This window comes from Hypanus sabinus, chromosome 17 (genome assembly GCF_030144855.1).
Source record: "Hypanus sabinus isolate sHypSab1 chromosome 17, sHypSab1.hap1, whole genome shotgun sequence".
Taxonomy (NCBI): Eukaryota; Metazoa; Chordata; class Chondrichthyes; order Myliobatiformes; family Dasyatidae; genus Hypanus; species Hypanus sabinus.
The window spans coordinates 20,503,729-20,523,823 of record NC_082722.1 but is presented as its reverse complement, the minus strand read 5'-3'; the positions used below and the strand labels follow the sequence as shown (position 1 = coordinate 20,523,823).

The following is a 20,095-nucleotide window of genomic DNA, read 5'->3' as shown; positions in this document are numbered from 1 at the left end:
TTTCCGAATACCAGATCAAGTGCAGCCTCTCCTTTTGTAGGCTTTTCTACATATTGTGTCAGCAAACCTTCCTGAACTCGCCTAATAAACTCTACCCCATCTAAGCCCCTCACAATCAATATTGGGGAAATTAAAATGTCCCTGCTCCCTGTTATTATTATACATTTCCAGAATCTGTCTGGCTATCTGTTCCTCGATGTCCCTGTCACTATTGGGTGGTCTATAAAAAAACACCCCTGTATTGAATCATTTGTGCTCCTAATGACTCAGTAGACAATCCTTCCGTGACTTCCTCCTTTTGTCTGCAGCTGTTACACTGTCTCTAATCAGCAGTGCCACGCATCATTTCTTTTGCCTCACTTCCTGGCCCTTTTGAAACATCTAAAGCCTGGCACTCGAAATAATCATTCCTGCCCCTGAGCTGTCCAAGTGTCTGTAATGGCAACAACATCATAGCTGCAGTTACTGTCCAACGCTCTAACCTCATCCGGGTTGTTCATGAGACTACGTACATTAAAATAGACTCATCTAAAACCACCAGTATGCGCGTATCCCTTCTCTGTCACCTGCCTATACTTACTCTCATACCATCTACAACTTGTTATCGATTTGTGCGCTAATCTCTCCTTCCTCTGTTTCTTCAGTTCGGTTCACTTCTTCCAGCAATTCTGGTTTAAACCCTCACGAATATCCCAAGCAAACCAGCCTGCCAGGGCATCGGTCCTCCGCGGAATCAAGGGCAACCTGTCCTTTTTCACAGGTCACTCGTGTCCAAAATGAAGTCCCAGTAACCCAGAAATTTAAATCACTGCCCCCTGCTTCAATCCCACATCCACGCATTACCTTCCAACTCATTCTCTTCCTATAATCCACGGCACGTGGCTCAGGCAGTACTTCCGAGATTACTACCTTTGAGGTCCTGGTTCTCAACTTCCTTCCTAACTCCATGTAGTCCGTTTTCAGAGCCTCCTCCCTTTCCCTTCCTAGCTCGTTGGTACAAATATGTGACCTCTGGCAGTTCCGCTTCCCACTTCCAGATAGAAGAACAAAAACATGATCCACATGAGCACGTTACATAAGGCTGCTGAATTAATCCATCAAGGGGACAGTAAAACTGCCATCATCCTGGACTACTATGGCAATAAAAGGTGGGGGGGGGTGGTTGACAACCTTGACAAAGTCACAGGCACATAGAGCTGCAAGAGAAGAGAAGTGCGCTAGCCACCAGCTATATTCCATAACATCATTGACATTTCCACATACAATGCCTTTGTCATCTGGAGTGACCTGAGTCCTATCTGGACTGACAAGCAAAAGGAACTGGAGGAAGCTCTTTTTATAGGAACTTGGAAACGACCCTGTGACTCCTTCTTTGCAAAGGCGAGAACACCTTCACTGCGCAGCATTCTCAGCAGCAGTGGTAAGGGCAGTGCAACAATGTTAATCTGGCCCTGCTCAACAAGTTCAACAAGAGACCAAAACAGAGGGAGAAAACTGCAAAAGAGCACTGCAAAACATTCACTACGTGCAGCAAATGTGATAGACTCCTATGCATGTGCCACAGACGCACGGTTTCCAACTACTGCTTTGAATGCAAAGACTAGTCTGCAAATTGCGACTACTTTTTTGTTTAGTTTGTTGGTTAAACGTAATTTAAAGATGAATTAATAGTTAATAGCTATAGTTAGTAGTTAGTAGGACTTTCTTATGATATAGCAGTGAGGACAGTGTTTGCTGGTTGTAATGGATACAAATGGTTATGTAATAATGATTCCATAATAAACCCCACAGTTCCAGAAAATTTTTGCTATTTTTTTCCGTAACATATATTTAATTATGTATGGCTGTTATGTTTACATGTCTTAGGTAAAATAGGACATTATATTGTGTGACAGTATATGTTTCTTCTTCAAAGATGAGTGGTGTAAAACCTAAAAAATACACTGACCCTCATCACCGGTATCTTAATTAAAGTAATCACACTTTTTAATCACACTGATAGGCTCTTTTGAAGTTCTAAATAGATCAGTGGCTCAAAATTTGGTATAGACACTTGTGGATTCTTCGGACAGGATCAACAGTGACCCTGCCCCTACTGGAAAAGTATAAAATCTGAACAGAATGTAAGGGTTAAAGTCTTCTTGCCGGTCTAACTCGCTAATTTCCACGCTCATTCGCAGTCGCCCTTCGATCAAAACTGAATCGAATTTGTGGAGATAATAGAGCTTGTGGGTTTGGTGAGGTTTGGAAAATGGTAGTCGATTCAGTAATTGATAAACTCACTTGCGTTGGTGCATGTGCTTGACAGAATCGTTATAGGGAACTTACTAGGAAAGCAGGGTAATAACCCAAATCCCTGCCATCCACAAGCCGGCAGTTCTTAAGATCGACTAACAGTCCCTGGAATTACCGGAAATCTGTAGCGGAAATCTTTGCCTTTTCGTCAATAGGCAATGCTGCCAGCAGACACATTCGAGCAGCCGTGTCGCACAGGCAGCGTCGCCATGAAAGGGTGTCCGTAACGAACAGTGGACTTTCCCGGGAGCTGGAGCCCACGCTGTTCACAGACTTCTGATATCCCGATGCGCTGGCACAGTCGAAGTTGTAAAATTGTACGCCATTTCTATCGTGCGTTCCAAAGCGAGCGAGGTAAAAGCACAGACCTGTCTTTATCTGTTTCGCACCGCGGCCATTCATTTGTTGGAAGCCTTGCAGACCGAGATTATTGAAGCAGGGAAAAGGGGGAGGACTGATGCAATTCTCGTTGACTGAGTGTAGACCACCAGCCATTTTGGCAACCTCCCTATGATCATTCACGGGTGTATCAGCCACTGGTATTCGAACTTGTTCATGAATTTGCTGCATGAAGATTTTTTTTTCAAAATGAAGCAATATTGCTGATTTCCTAGGAGAGACAGCAAGTGGTCCATGAGCTCAAACGGCTTAGCATCCCAAAGGACGGGCATGGAGAACAATATTTTGGCGCGACATCATTCAGTTGATACAAAAGTCTGTAAAAACTGAGTTTTGAGCGATCGTTGTTGATCACATTTAGACGTGTATTGGTAGACCCCCCTCTCTCGCAGCCGTGGTGTTGCTGAGTAACGCAAGCTCATAGTAGAACTTGTTGTCGTCGGTGAATATTTCTCGCAGTGCCTCGACTTGTTGCAATCAAGCAATGGCATTTTGCCAGAACTCCGGCAGTTTCAAAGCAAATGCGTTAGCTGACATGTTCAATCAACCTGGAATCGTCTCAGATCATCAGAGTCACCTATGTAGATTTTCTCAAACAAAAGTGTCGGTGGCGTTTTATATGTAAGAAAAATCGTAACATCTCATTTATTGAACTCAGACGTTGAATACAAAGCACGGTAATAACAACTTCGTTTAATAACGTTGTCACATACTTGCCTCTTAAAATGAATCCCAACTCAATACCGGTGGTTGCTATTCATGTGCGTTTCCGCATTACCCAACAGACACACCTTTCTTTACAGAACCACGTTGCTTCATTTCCTTCCTTCACATGCATAGATTCTAATGGGTTGACTCTTCATCTCACAGTGCTTTGTGGCTGTTTTTAAAGAACATACAAATCCGAAATGATTATTCCATATTGATGAAGAAACGCGGTTCTATAAGTCCAGGTGAACAGATGCAATTCAGATTCTCTCCGAGAATCGTCTAATTGTGTTACATTCGTGTGTTTGTTGACTGGAAAAAATATTTCATTAATTTCTACTGTGAATTTGCGACCTAGATTTTGGAGTGGGATCGTGATATTCTTTTTCCGTTGGTAAACGAACAAAGCATAGTTATATACTGCCTGGGAAGCAATACGTGTTCAGCTGCTCCGGACAGATCCTTCTTTTACCTTTTCAGCCCAACATATTTACCACCATCGATGCTGTTCCTCTCCAGCTTCTCTCTGTTAATGTTCTGGCAGTCCACCCTGTTAACCACCAGCCGACGCAACCACTGAATGACCCTTCGACCTCTCTTGGTAGTGTTTTATTCTCACCCCTCTCCCCTCGCCACTGAAAATGGGGCACCCATCAAAATCACCTGCTTCGGCCACAGTGTTCCACTATTTATAGAAATTGCTGTATATTCTACCTTGTTCAAAACCATCGGTCTCGTTTGAATGGGTATGCACATCTTGGAGCTATTATATAGATTACGGCTAACAATGCACTTTGCTTCCTAGCTCTCATTGCAGATTGATTGCCCAGTGAAATTGATTCTTGCCAAGAGTAATCATATATTTTGTAAATATAAGCTAATTAAATGGTACAGGAAGTTGTATTTATCCATGCAAGTATAGGCAGCTGTATCAGTACTGACCACCTCTCTGATCTAACGAAGTGGTGATACTGCCTGTCACAGAGGAATTCCTCGGTCTTTGGTGCTACTTCTCAATTTACTTCATCTACTCACGATTCTCAGGCAGAGTATATTCTGAAGCAACAGTTGAGTAGGATGCACCTTATGACTTTCTTTAAATTTTCTTTTGCGGGAACACATTAGTTTACCGATTACCAGAATGCTTTAAAGTTCCAGTTGTAAGAGGAGGGCTCGAATCCCGACGCCGTCTGTAAGGAGTTTGTATGTTCTCCCCGCCGACTCCTATGTTTCATCCGGGAGATGCGGTGTCCACCCATATTTTAGAGACCTACAGTTAAGGTTGATGATTTATTGACATGCTATCGTAGAGCCAGATACGTAGCAAGACTGGCAGTCTGCCCAGCATATCCTCGGTGATTTGATTTTGACACTATTTTTCTGGATATTTCGATGCATAGGAGACACGTAAAGCTAATCTTAAAACTTCTATCTTTTTCAACTGCGCCGGTCGACTCTGTGATTAGGAAAACATACGGTGCATTGGCCTACATCAATCGTGCTCTTGAGTTCAAGAGCGGAGAGGTAATATTACAGCTATACAGGAACCTGGTCAGACCCCACTTGGAGCAGTGTGCTCAGTTCTGGTCACCTCACTACGGGAAGGATGTGGAATCTATAGAATGCGTGCAAAGGAGATTTAGACAGCCGCAGAGCTTTGCATTCAACAGGTAACATAACGTATCGTATACTTAGTAACTCCCAGGGTTGATATAAAACCCTGTCAAACACTGGAATAGATCGAACAGCTCATAGCTGTCATCCATAAATTAATTTCAGAGAACTATGTTTCCCTCTAGCTTCCGTTTAGTCTACCCGAGGAGTCCATCTGTTTCAATAAAAACAGTTTTACACTAATGACCTGGCAGGTTGGCCGGTGCCAATGCACCACTCTGACAAAATAACATAAAAATCAAACAGGAGGAACGCAAAGATAGAAACATAAGAAATCTGCAGCACAATACAGATGATTCAGCCCACAGTGCTGTGCCGAACATGTATTTACTATAGAAATTATATAAGGTTATCCAGAGTCCTATATTTTTCTAAGCTACTTGTACCCAACTATGTTAGGAGACTGTTGAAGGAGCCTATTCTATCGGAGTCCACTACTATCACCAGCAACCCATTCCACTGTCTGTCTAAAAAAAACATAACCCTGACATCCGCTCTGTACCTACAGTTAAAACTGTGCTCTCTCGTGTTAGCCATTTCAACCCTGGGAAAAAAGCTTCTGACTGTCCACATGATCCAATGATGCCTCTCATCAACTTATACGCCTCTATCAGGTTATCTCTCATCCTAAGCCGCTCCAAGGAGAAAAGGCCCAGTTCACTCAACATATTCTCATAAGGCATGCTCTGCAATACAGACAGCAGCCTTGTAACTCTCCTCTGCTACTTTTCTATTGTTTCCACATCCTTCCTGTAGTGATATGACCAGAAATGAAACACAGTACTCCAAGTGGGGTCAGATCTGGGTCCTATATAGCTGTAATATTACCACTCAGTTCTTACAATCAATCCCATGGCTGATGAAGGCCAATGCACCATATGCCTTCTTCACAATAGAGCTAACCTGTGCAACAAATGGACTTGGACCCCAAGATCCCTCTGATCCTCTATACTTCCAATAATCTTACCATTAATAGTGTACTCTGCTATCCTATGTGAGCTGCCAAAATGGCCCACTTCTCACTTATCTGTGTTGAACTGCATCTGCCACATCTCAGCCCAGTTTTGCATCCTATTTTAAGTCCCTGCAACCTCTGATTGTCTGCACACTATCCACAAAACATCAAAATTCTTGCAATCAGCAAATGTATTAACCCATCCCTCCACTTACTCATCGAGGTCATTTATAAAAATAACGAAGAGAAGGGATACCAGAACAGATCCCTGAAGTACCCTACTGGTCACCGACCTCCATGTAGTATATGACCCGTCTACAGGCACACTTTGCCTTCTGTGGGCAAGCCAATTCTAGATTCTCAAAGCAAGGTCCCCTTGGAACCCGTGCATCCTTACTTTGTCAATAAGCCTTGCATGGGATACCTTGGCAAGTGCCTTGCTGAGATCTATATACATACATCTAATGTTCTACCTTTATCAAACTGTTTAGTCACATTCTCAAAAAATTCAATCAGGCTCTAAGAGCATGACCTGCTTTGACAAAGCCATGCTGGTTATTGCTAATTATATGATGCCTCTCCAAATTTTCATAAATCCTGCCTCTCAGGATCTTTTCCAACAACTTACCAACCACTGACGTAAGACTCACTGGTCTGTAATTTCCTGGGCTATCTCTACTCAATTTTTTTGAATAAAGTGTTATGCGGTCGGTACCAATGAATATAGAATTGAGTCAGGTTATATAAACAAACATAAACATTTATTACATTCTTGTCAAGAAACGTGAAATGTAAACAAATGACTCACTTAACCAGAAGTTAACTGCTACACGGCAATTTAACAAGTAGCGAACCTCTGGAATAGTTCTTAAAGTGGTAATTTCGACGACAGTCTTTAAATGGTAAATTTGAAAGGCCAAGTAATTTATAAAGTCGGTAAAGAGACACTTCCCTGAAAACTGATATCTTCGAAGACGTGACAATAATGCTGCTTCTAGCCGAGAGATGCCTTGTCCAAATGATTCACGACGAAGGAAATAAAATGGCTTAATGAACTGACCTGTTTGCTGGAGGGTGAACAATCCAGAATCCTTCCTGATCTTCCACTGGTTATTTCAAATGCAGGCCACTACTCCTGAACGAAGATTCAATAAGGTCGATCCTTTACAAAACCGGCGTATGACACCATCTTTACTCAATCCTTCTGGTTCCCGTACTTTGGAAATGACTCCACTATCCAATACTAGACTGTAGAGGTAAAACAATGTTTAAACAAACATGCTGGCAGCGATTGGCGAAACTGCCGGCACAATGGTTTTGCTCCTTACAATAGAAAGTAAAAGCTCCACTTTAAAACGAAACTGCATCATGAGACGAATACGCAGCAAAACTTACTAACAAGCTAAACAACGAACTAACCGTGTGACGACAGGAGGTTCCCCTTATATACCTGTTGGAACATCCCATCTCCTGACATCACATCGGCGGGAAATTACATCATGTGACCTCACCCTGGCGGGTAAATTACATCACCCCACTGTCAAAGACGGATCGACACAATGCAATAAGAGAAGGTAGCAAAAGGTCAATAAAGCATAAAACAAGTGATACTTCATCAAACTTCACTTTCATTCATAGCATACAATGGGGAAATCACATACTAATCAAGGAGATAGTCCAGGCATTCCGCCCCGATTTTCAATTCTGCCCAATTTATAATATTAATCACAGTAAACTTACAATTACGCGAGTTAAGGCAATTTTATAATAGTTTCGATCACACGTTAATATGCAATTCGATGTTAAATCATTATTGGTTAGTTATAATTAGTTCTCCCAAGTCTAGCCTGAATACAACCTAAGTTCCTCATATTGGTACCTCTCGCTGACACTTCCTCCTTCTCACGAACGTACTGTCCCATATTTAGTTATACCCTGAGATACGCCTTTAATAATTCTATACCCATATTTAGTTATGCTTAGCACTTTTGGAGAACAATGCCTAGTGCGACACCAGTGGCTGGCAAGAGTTTCTTTCTGACTGCTCAGTAACATAGTCACCTATCAAAAAATTGATCATAAGCTAATCATTGCCCTTAATCCATTTCCCCATTTACCTATCCCTCTACCTAAGTTTACATTTTTCTTCAACATCACCGTCACAGGGCAATCACGTCATGCCCACATGATTCTCAATTGCATCATGGTCATAAGACAGTCACAGGATATCCACGGGGCATTTAACAAAGGGAACAACATCTGCAACTCTTTAATCCTCTGGAACCTGTCTCGCCCGGTTCCGAAGACTTATCCAACTTTATGCTGTCGAAAAGCTCCAGCATATCCTCTTCCTTAATGTTTATATGGTCAAGCTTTTAAATTGGTTGTACGTCATCCCTACAATCCCCAAGATCCTTTTCGGTAGTGAATACTGAAGCAAAGTATTCATTACGTACCTCTCCCATTTCCTCTGGTTTCATACACCCTTTTCCACTGTCACAATTGTTTGGTCCTATTCTCTCACACCTTATCCTCTTGCTCTTCACATACCTGTAGAATGCCTTGGGATTTTCTTTAAAACTGCTCTCTAAGGCCTTCTCATGGCCTCTTCTGGCTCCCCGAATTTCATTCCTAAGCTTCTTCCTGCTAGCCTCAATTTTTCTATATCTCCAACATTACCTAGCTTTTTGAACCTTTCTTAATTAAAAATGTGATGTAATTATTATTAACACGAGACCAATGACAGGGGAAGCGGAGACAACAACCTGTCTCTGAATGTGAACAAAACAAAAGAGATGGTTGTTACCAGTCTCCACTAATCATCGACGGCTCCTCGGTAGAGATACTTAAGAGCACCAAGTTTTTTTGGTTTTCACCTGGCGGAGAATCTCCCCTTGTACCTCCACACCAGCTCCATAGCAAAAAAAGCCCAGCAGCGTCTCCACATTCTGTGAAGGCTCAGGAAAGTTCATTCTCCAACCCCCAACCTCATCACATTCTACAGGGTTTGTATTGAGAGAATGCTGAGCAGTTGCATCACTGCCTGGTTTGGAAATTGCTCCATCTCGGATCACAAGACCCTGCAGCGGATAGTGAGGTCAGCTGAGAAGATCGTCGGGGTCTCTCCGTCGGCTATTACAGACATTTTCACTACACGCTGCATCCACAAAGCAAACAGCATAATGAAGGACGCCACGTATCCCTCATACAAACACTTCATCCTGCCATCTAGGAAAAGGTACCGAAGCAGTCAGGCTGTCACAGCCAGACTATGTAACTGTTTCTTCCCCCAAGCCACCAGACTCTTCAATACCCAGAGTCTGGACTGACACCAATTATATGTCCTCCACTGTGCCTATTGACTTGTTTATTATTTTTTGTTATGCCTGCACTGTTTTGTGCACTTTATGCAGTCCAGGTAGATCTGTGTTCTAGTGCAGTTTTTTTATGTGTTGTTTTTATGTAGTTCAGTGTAGTTTTTGTATCGTTTCATGTAGCACTATGGTCCTTAGAAACGTTTTGTTTTTCTGCGAAATTACAATAAAAATTTACTTAACTTGACTTGACTCATAACAATCAATCGCTGGAGATTTTTTAGAACGCAACTGAATAGTGGCAATATAAAACTGCCGAATATGGATATGAACAAGAGAAAATGTGCAGATGCTGGGCATCCAAGCAACATACCCAAAATAATGCAGGAATTCAGCATACTGATATCAGCTGCAGTCGAAAAAGGAAGCGTGGACTGAAAATATGATTAGATCCTCCATGATCGAGGGGGAGGATCTTAGAGCCATTAAGCTCTCATGTTATTCGTGAGCATGCAAAATGACGAATAAAGCACTGAAAATTGTAATCATAGCGATTTAGGAGAAAGCTGAAAAAAACGAAGCATTATGGTAGTGTCTAAACTGTTTTGAGTAGTCAAAAATGTGCACTCTACCGTTCGAAACTCGTGATCTTGGAATATACATGCAATTAACATACTGAATATTTATACGTGGGCTATTGACGTGGGAAGCATCATATGAAATGCTGGGTGCACCTGTAATAAGTCGCATGATTGAAAGTTGTTTGTTCACACGTGTAAACGAATTCAATTCCCCACTGGTTAAATAGTCTGACTTCTTCAGTCTTTCTTGCTTCCACCTATCACGAACAGCCTGATGGATCACACTGAATCTCGCCCCTTTAACTGCCAATCACTTTCTCACCTGGCTCCACCTATTACTCTTCAAATCTTTCTCCAACTGTTTCACAACATTTTAATTCTGGATAATTCTCCTCTTTATTTCCAGTCCTGGTCAACTCTAGTCCAGAAAAGGCGACCTTCCACTTTTCTCCATAGATGCTGCAATTTAGAGAGACTTCGATGTACTCCTTCCAGGAAAATGTTCAAAATAATTTACAAGTGTGGCTAAAGCAAGTCAGTGTACCTTCCTGCAGCATGGCGTGTCTTTACAGCCATACTCCAAGCCCTTTTTAAACAGGATTAGCATTTTGTAGCTTATATCTGGCCTCATATTCCATTTGTACATTCTGCAAACCACGAAATTACACACTGAGTTTGCTGTTGTAGGTTAAACCCTATTTACACTTACCTGAGCTCCTACGCACACGTGCTCGTTAGCTCCCCCTCTTAGTTCCATACATTCACCCCACATGCATTTGACACAAATAATTCTCCTGTCCCCAATTAGCCCCTGGTTTCATCTGCCTTTCACTTCTCATGTAATGGCTCTCTTTGTCCCTCACCTTTATTTGTTGGATTCCAGCACTGATAGCCGTAGTGTTTTTGATTATCGCCCTCCAGAATCTGTATCTGGCAGCACCACCTAGCCATCGTTTCATGCTATTTGACTCAGCAGTTGAATGTTTTTCGAAATGGCATAATCATCTCGCGGATCATTTAAACCTGCGGAGATCAGGAGCTTTATGGATTATAGTGTGGTATGTAAAAGAGATTAATGTTCCATATTCATTAGATATTAAGTGAACAAACAAAACAGATAAATAGACTAATGGTTTAACTTGCTGACAATTGACTATTGAATGCTCAGAATACTTGCAAGGAATTGGATATCTGCAGACCCAAGTTCAGTGAATCATGAATCCAAGTATTTAAGTTAACGTATTAATATACTTAAATACGTTGGTCGTGCGTGCCTGGGTGTGTTCCTTATCTATTTCCACTGCCCACGTGCAATACCATCAGATTATATTCTTATGTGCCATTCTGATGTGACATTCAAATGCTCTCAATGTGGACTTATGCTTACTTACTGTTTGTAATTTATAAATGCGAATGTTTGCATGCGAGCATGTGCAAGTTTTCTACATAAAGATGTCCGTAATAGAGGTTTTAATTAACGTGGCGGTTCAACAAGAAAGTAATAATACTTCGCGTTTATAGAAAATAAGACGCACTCTGAGAATAGAAATGGACTCGCGCGTCTGTAGGTGACATCACGGAAAGTCTGTGGTCAAAGTCTAAGCCTCTCTGAAAAATGTATTTTGCAGACAGCTCGATTGCGTTTAAAAGAAGGGCAATAAGTATAAAATAAGATTTATTTTTGAAAGCCTGCCTCTGTCATTTCAATATCTCTGAAACTGTGCTGCGGCGACTATACGGCCTGATTCTCCAACATGTTCATTCTGGAGATAACTGCACATAACAATATTTGTAAGAACAAATAAATAGCTGATAATTTATTTCGGAATCATTTTATGAGACCACTGAATAGTGAACAACTTACTTTGCACAATAAAAGGCAATGGAAACATGATCTTGGGGGTGGGGGTGGCACATTTTGCTTTCTGCTTACTTAAATGAAAAGCTGTTTAAAAATGGACGATGATTTCCGCTGATCCGGATAATGTAGCGCTGGGGAATTTGGTATAACTTTTAAGTGTATTAGACTAAATCTTCCAGAGTGATGATGGTGTAAATCATATCAGAATTCGGAGATTACACAATATATTATGTGTTCCGAGTCACTGAGTATTAGATTGTTATTTGATGTCTTTAACGTGTTCCAGACTAAGACGAGTTGGAAAATACATCTGAGATTTAGTTGAAAGGCCTGTCCCTTCACTTAACCGGATTGATTTGTCATTCATACGGTCTCGCAAAAATCAAGTGACAAATTGTTACAAAGACTTCCATTCGCAATAAATGCAGGAGCGCCGGGTATTAGATGTACGTTACTAGCAGGAATTGATCCTTAGAGAAGGTAAAATCAGAAGAAGATGCTGTAGGAAAGAGGCTTTTGAATCGGCACACGAATGTGCTGTGACGTGTGAGATTTATTGAGATTTATTTTGATTTTTTAAACATTTATTTTGAATTGACACCATGTCGCGACAGACAACTTTGCCGCATTTCTTAAACTTGTGCTACACTCGACCATCTTATATTAAAAACTGTTTTAATGGGATAAGGAGCAGGTAGAAAACTGGCATGATGAGACAACGTTGAGAGTTGTCTTTAAACCAAAATATTTCCGCGATTCATTTACAGGCAAATGAAAGGGGAAAAAAAGTCATGTATCCACGTGTTCAGCTCATATCTAGTTCGATCGTTCATGGAAAGAAGGGCAATTAATGGAATCGAGTGCTATCAAAGTTTGCAAGCCGATGTTAAGCAGAAAAGATTTGGAGTCCTAGACCAAACCTTCTCTGAAGAGAGGAAAATGCAAGACATTGCTGATAATGTCCGAGTTGAAAAACTATCAACTTGAAGTGTAAACGCGATTTCGCTCTCCACCGATGGAGCCTAGTGTGTTTGGATATTCCAGTCAATTCTTCCCAATAGCTTTATTTTTGCAGTCGGATTAACTACAACACAGGTCTCAATTATTTTACCAATAATAATGAAAATTCAGTTGAAATATTTATGCTATCACGAGAGGCTGGATAAACTTGGGTTGTTTTCTTTGGTGCATCGGAGGCTAGGGGAGATCTGACAGAGATTTACAAGATTATGAGAGGCATAGATAGGGTCTACTGAGAGCATCTGTTACCCAGAATGTAAATGTCTAATCCCAGAGGAAATATATTGACGGTGACACGGAGTAGATTCAAGGGGGCTGTGAGGGGCAAGTCTTTTAGTTAGAGTGTTGTGGATACCTGCCATGACCTGCCTGGTATGGTGGTAGCGGCAAGTACAATGGAGGCTTTTAATAGACATTTGGAGAGTTATATAGATTCAAGGAGTAAAATGGGTTATGTGTGTGTGATTAGTGTTTGTGTGTTTTGATTTGCTTTTCAGCTGGTTTGGCACGGCACTGTGGGTCGCATGGCCTGTTCCTGTGCTGTTCTGCAAGAGAAAGACATTGTTCAAAACATTTGAAAATATGTTTCCAATAAAGTTAGTTGTGTTTACAAATGCGACGTTTTTATGGATTATCTCGTGGAGCGGACAAAAGAGTCTCACAAATTACAAAACTAGATTTTTGGTCAACCGCAGACCTAACGAGAGCTGTGTTTAACAAATGGAAACATCTTTATTTTTCTAACATTATCAGAAATATTCAAGGATGTGAATTCATAAAACGAAAAATTAATTACTAACAAAAACACAGATTTTCTTATACTGTCCTGTGTTTTTTTTTCACGCCAGTTAACACTGAACAAATCTATGTTAGTGAAAATATAGAGATACAGGAATTATGTCCAAAGCATTTAAAATTAATGATACATGTGCAGTCTTAATTGATTGTCGCCTAAGAGCAGTCACGACTATCTCAGAAGTGCTCAAGTGAGGTAATACTTTCAGCCAGCTTACTTTTAAGTGTTTAGTGATCAGTCCCAGTCACTGTTCCATTCCTAGATGCCACGAAGAATTGACTAATGGAGAACAGATAGTGGTTCATGGGGAATTAATCACAGTACTGTCACTTTGGTTTTTATGTGCCGACAAAAGGACTCTCTGAAGATCAAGACCAGGCGCGCACTCCCCACCCGTCTGCAGAAAACTTATTTGCTGGAAGAGATATTTTCTGCCGCGGTCGCATATGTGTATTGGACATCTCGAATCATTTGAAAGGTGAAACTAAACTGTCTCTCATTAGTTTAAAAAAAAATCACTTAAAATTCATCCAGGTCCGTAGCAGGATAAGATTAACAATGTCAGTGTCCTCTTCCAGCCAACATCCTCAACCCCCCCACCTCAATTACATCCAGCTGGACTAATAGACGTAACACGTGTTTCTGCGATAGATTTGAATTGTAAGAGGACATGAGATGGAATTCAATAATGGCGACAATATGTCTATAAAGGCACATAATATCCCAAATGATTTGTGGAAATTCCCGATGCACAACTGGGTAAAATGGCGTGGCGATCGGCACGGTTATCGGAATGCTGACTCTGTTCGTAGGAAGCAATTGGAAGCTCGGCATTGATTCATCCTCCCCTGGAAAAACTCCTCAACAACCCGACTTTAATTACATCCAGGGGCATCCAATGCACAAACTATGTGCCAACTGTGAACAACTTCACGCTGGACGCACCTATACGATTTCACTTCTGAGAGGGCAGGAGATGCAATTCAATGATGGAGATTACGTGTCAATGAAAACAGCAGAACGGCCCTACCGATTCATGGCGATTCCGGTTGCATAACTGCTCAAAGTGGCGTGGCGATCGGATCGGTAATCAGAGTCTTTACTCCTTTATAAGAAGCTCAGCATTGTTCCACCACCAACCTCGACGCTTTCACGAATATTATACATTCTCATTTTAGAAACGGGTAAGAGTGTATACGCCGCCGGGTCAGACAAATGGTTGTATGCTAATTATTCGAATGACTATTTTGTCTATACCGGGATAAACAATAGTTCCGATTGATTCTCCTTCTGTCTCACTGTTACGTTTTGCAAATTTGTGATGCTTAAAATAGTAGCATTACTCCAAGTTCAGCTCGTAATAATTGGATTTGAAATGGAGCCTCGGAACTGTATTCAATCAGTTGAGGTGTCCTCGATGCCCCTTTTATAGATTTTGTCGCAATACTTCCTGAATCTCTGGGTTACCATCATCATTAAACTGAATATCGTACAGGTTAAACAGTCTCTTCATTGTGATCAGCACGTTATATCGGGTATCTTTTTTTTTCTATCAGAGACGCCACTTGTTACTTCTCGCCTTATAGGTGCGAAATGGGAAAAGTAGTGACCGAGGAAGCTGAGTACCATGTGGCCGAATTTGTACATAAAACGTCAAAAAATCGCTAGAATAAGTTTATGAAGTTTACATATTATTATGCTTTTGTTTCATAAAATGTATACTGCCTCCAAATGATGAAGGATTTAAATTAGATAAAATTTACTGAAGTAATAGACCAACTGCTCGACAATTTGTCGGTTTCCTTGCGCAGTTCAATGAACATTTTGAATCCAAAATCACACATTGTACTGGAGATATGTGAATGACGGTGTCCGAGGGAATGTACTTCCTGTTCAAACCAGTCTATTTATCATTTTTATTTCGATTTTGTTTTCCGGTATTAAACAGTAGTTCAGCAGTCGGTGTTTTATGGCAAACCCTGAAGGAAATTATCAGGAGAAAAAAAATGTCAATTTATGCAACACCCCCCTGACCCGTCATGGATTAAAGCCTTTTTTAACGTAAGAGCGCACTTACTCTCCCCGTTTTCTGCAAACGTTACTGCAATGGTGATTATAGGAACGATAGAAATTATGGCTATCCATATTCAGTTTGGAGCTCCAGAATCTCCTTGCACGAACGGAAGAGGGTGATGAATTATAATATAATCAGAGGATATGAAGGTGGCGGGAGTGTTGTTAGGTTTGCGGTGCGACACCAACGGGATGATAATTGACCGATGGAATATGATTGAAACGGAACACAGCGATGCTAAATTGGAGTGAAAGAAGTTTGTTATTATTTTTGTCAAATTCAAGTTCAATGTACGTTTGTTATCAGAGTATGTAAGCAGTATCCAATCCTAAGATTTGTTTACCCACAAGTAGCTACGGAACAAAGAATCACCATGGAAATAGATAATCAAATATCCAACGAAAATAAAGGAACAGATTGTGCAGACGGCAGAAAAGAACGAATAGCACACACAGTAGTAAACGCCAAACCAGTGTCCTTAAACACTCTCGGAATGTTCGAAGTAGATCGGTTTGCTGTAAAATTTCTCTGCCGACCGTAGAACCAATTCGCGTAGAAGTGCTCCATCAAAATCGCGCAAAATAACAACAAAAATGGTGTAAACTTAAACACACAAAACATGACCCTCTATAGTCCTCTAAAATGAATCCAATCCACAACTCGTGCCGATCACACCTTGCGCACCATCCAAGATTCTATGATCTTCTTTCGGTAATCGAGGAGGAGAGGGAGACGAGTTCAAAGCAGGCAGATGCTTTGAACACCTGTTCGCTTTGCGCTATCGTCCTCGTTTAATTTTAATCTTGCTCGACGCTTTTATTGTGAGATGGGCGAATAACGGAGCCGATTGGATCCACCAGCAAGCCACATATTCCGTTCTCAACATCTCTCTCAACTACGCCGAATCCCTTCGGAGAGACCAAAAGCGCCAGATCCCTCAGTCGGCCGAAGACACATTATCGATTTGTTTATTATAGGCTCCAACCGCGGACGCATTAGTAAAATTTTAAGTGATCTTTTAAAAGAAGGAGAAGAAAAAGAAAAAGAAATTAGTGAATGCCTTCAAGATGTCGCTGTTAGTCATATTGGTCACTGGTACTATCTTAGCCATCCAGTTCAAAACCGCTAACTTTATCAGATATATATGACTCCAAGGTGGATTTCCCTATTTGGATTCACTTGGCAGAGCACAGATTTGAATTTAGTTCTCAATAAAGAACTGGATAATTTCTGATCTCAGCATAGAGCACAAAATCCAAACATAATTTCGAAATACTCGATAGCCATATAACAATTGAAAAAGAAAGAACATTCACTGCCCTGTCTGCCCAGTATAATTATATTTGAAACACATTCTGCAGGGGTTGTATTGAGAGCATCCTGAGCAACTGCATCACTGCTTGGTTCGGAAATAACACCATTTCGGATCACAAGACCCTGCAGTGGATAGTAAGGTCAGTTGAGAAGATAATCGGGGTTTCTCTTCCTGCCTTCACGGACATTTACACTACACGCTGCATCCGCAAAGGAAACAGCATTTTGAAGAACCCCATGAACCCCTCATACAATTTTCTTCCCTCCTGCGTCTGGGAAAAGGCTCCGAAATATTCGGACTCTCACGTCAGACTATGTAACAGGCTCTTCCTCCAAGCTATCAGACTCCTCAATACCAAAAGCCTTGTCTGACACCTATTGTCCTGTTTATTATTTACTGTAATGCCTGCAACGTTTTTGTGCACTTTATGCAGTCCTGCGTAGGTCTCTAGTCTAGTGTAGCTTTCTCTGTGTTGTTTTTTTTTACGTAGTTTGGTCTAGTTTTTGTACTGTGTCATGTAACACAATGGTCCTGAAAAACGTTGTCTCAATTTTACTATGTACTGTACCAGCAGTTATGGTCGAAATGACAATAAAAAGTGACTTGATTTGACTTGACTATTCTGCCTAGGTGGGGCGTCATCCCTACGTCATGATCACAGGGTTCATACATTTACTCTTGAATTTCTATGTCTTCCACAAACTATTCAGAACACCACTGGCATTGCAAAATTACTCAGTTCGGTTGCTGCAATATGTCGGAGAAATTTACGGTTTCGTACATGGCGCTTCTGGCTATTACTTTTCTGTGTATGCTAAGTTATATGTTCCGTTGCAGAACTGAGTATTCTATTTTAGAAAATTTACCCGCTGCATACTTAGTTTCAGTGGTTGAGCAATTCGGTATTCCTTGGCTCTTACAGTAACTTACAGTGCGTCTTTCCGATCCTGTTTATTCCCTCTGTGTAGCTGTTATTAATGCTCTCGTTTTCTTTTTTTTCCGACAGCAGTCGAAGTACCTGGGTTCAGAGTCTATCAATTCCCTAAGAACGTGGAGGTTCCGGGCGGATCGAATGTTACCATGTACTGCAATCCTCCAATATCAAAAGATACTGTTAACGTTCTTTGGTGGAAGGAGGGCGAGAATGCATTTTTAGAAACGGACAGCAGAAAGCAATTCATTCACGAAAAGCCAAGCGAAAAACTTATTCTTCTGGATGTGAAATTCGACGACTCCGGAATGTACTACTGTGGAGTAAAGTATCAGGAACGATCTTTCTGGAATGGAAGTGGCTCCAAGCTCTCTGTGTACGGTGAGTGCGGCTGCGAGGAGATTTTTTGTCTCTTTTCCATTTACATTAAACCTGCTAATGAGAGTAATATGAAATGTTGCTACTTGATAAAACAAACTGCGAGGGTGGATTTGTTTCTCGCGGTAAGAAAAAGCATTCTACAAACTCCAATTCTAGGGTTAAAAAGAACTGAAGAAAATAATCACAATTCAGGCAATCGGGCGAGAAATAACGTTTATTCTGTTAGTTGTGCCATACTGCTTATTACTGCTGTTAGGTTAGACCTATCGATTGGCTATCTCCCATTTAAAGCTAATGTGCAAAGTTAGTGATACCCATCGATTTTAGCATTATTATTGGGAAGGTGTTTCAAAAACAAGGAATTAACTTTCAAGTGAGGTGATGTTTGCTCTCTTAACAAGATATTGAAATAATATTGTTACTAATGTGAGTGGTTGTAGTTGGATTGCTCGATTTCGCAATACACAGGATGCAAATTATGAACAATTTTATCAGCTCTCTTATAGCGTATGTCAAGATTACAAAGTCGGGAATAATACTCGGATAAAAAGTAATTATTCTAATGTATCTATTTGTCGCACATGCCGCAAATAATCAATTCAAACGTGTTTTGCAAAATTTCTCAAAATCTATACCTCTTTCCCCATTCAATAGAGAGAGGAAAATAGAAATCGCAATACCCAGGTGAATTTTATAGGGTTATAATGTAAAGGGTAGAGAGTTGAACACAAATGGAATTCGAAATTTAATAAATTCCACCTGTCATTTTACAGACCACTTATACAGCTGTGCCATATCTCACTGCAAACGTTCCCCACTGTCCAGATCTACCAAATACTTGAACTAGTTTAATTCATTATCATACAAATCATTAATAAAGATGAACAACTAAAAACATAACCAGAACCAGCACCACTCCCCACGGTACACCTCCAGATATAGGTCAATGATCAGAGAATAGCCGTCTACTACCACTTCCTAGCTTTCCTGTCAAGCCAATGTTAAATTCATTTTACTACTTCATCCTGAATGCTAACCGAACCTCCTTGATGAGACTCTCATTCCGGACTTTGCCAAGGGGTTTGCCATGTACACAACTTCCACTGCATTTCCTTCACCATAATCTCAGGTAAGTTCCTCGAAAAGCCATTCAAGTTAGCTAGACACTACTTACCATGCACATAATCTTGATAAATAGTCCTATTCCTATCTAAATAGTTATGTGTTCTGTTACTTGGAATATTTCCAACTAGTTACCTTTTACAAGGGTCGTGCTCACCATCCTAAGAGATCCCGGTGTATTCTTGGAGTCTTTCTTGAACAACTATAAAATATTAGTCATATCTAGTCCTCCAGCAGGTCACCGGTGGGTCAGGGCATTTTGAATACCTCTATCAAGGCACCTTAACATTCTACACAACCCTCCCAAAAAGGTCGGATGGGACTCCATCTCGGACCCTGACGACTTATACAAACTAATCTGCCTTACAGCAACAAGCACGTAAACATCTGTATTCCATATTTGGTCTGTGGCAGTGCTGTGCGGGCAACCGTGAGCTCAGGATGGCCATTGTAGGCAGAGCGAAATGCTAAATGCTGTGACACATTGATAAAGCAATTTGACAATAGACTTTCCTAAGTTAGATACGGACCATTATTGTAGAGGAGCAGTCCACGTTTACAAAATCGTGAATTTTGGGCTCACATTTGAGTGAAATCTCTGCAGGGAGAAGCGGAATTTGCTCAGCTCCTGGGTTGCCTCTCTGCGGGGCATCATCTTTCGTATAGCAG

At 41.0% G+C, this 20,095-nt stretch overlaps 1 protein-coding gene across 1 annotated transcript in view; it reads left to right on the top strand.

Moving 5' to 3' along the window:
- Window positions 1-20,095, top strand: part of LOC132407122 (programmed cell death 1 ligand 1-like) — a 60,134-nt gene that overhangs the window by 34,575 nt on the left and 5,464 nt on the right. Inside the window, exon 3 of the mRNA XM_059993417.1 lies at window positions 17,999-18,304. Coding sequence (XP_059849400.1) covers window positions 17,999-18,304 — 306 coding nt within the window. The remainder of the gene's footprint in view (window positions 1-17,998; window positions 18,305-20,095) is intronic.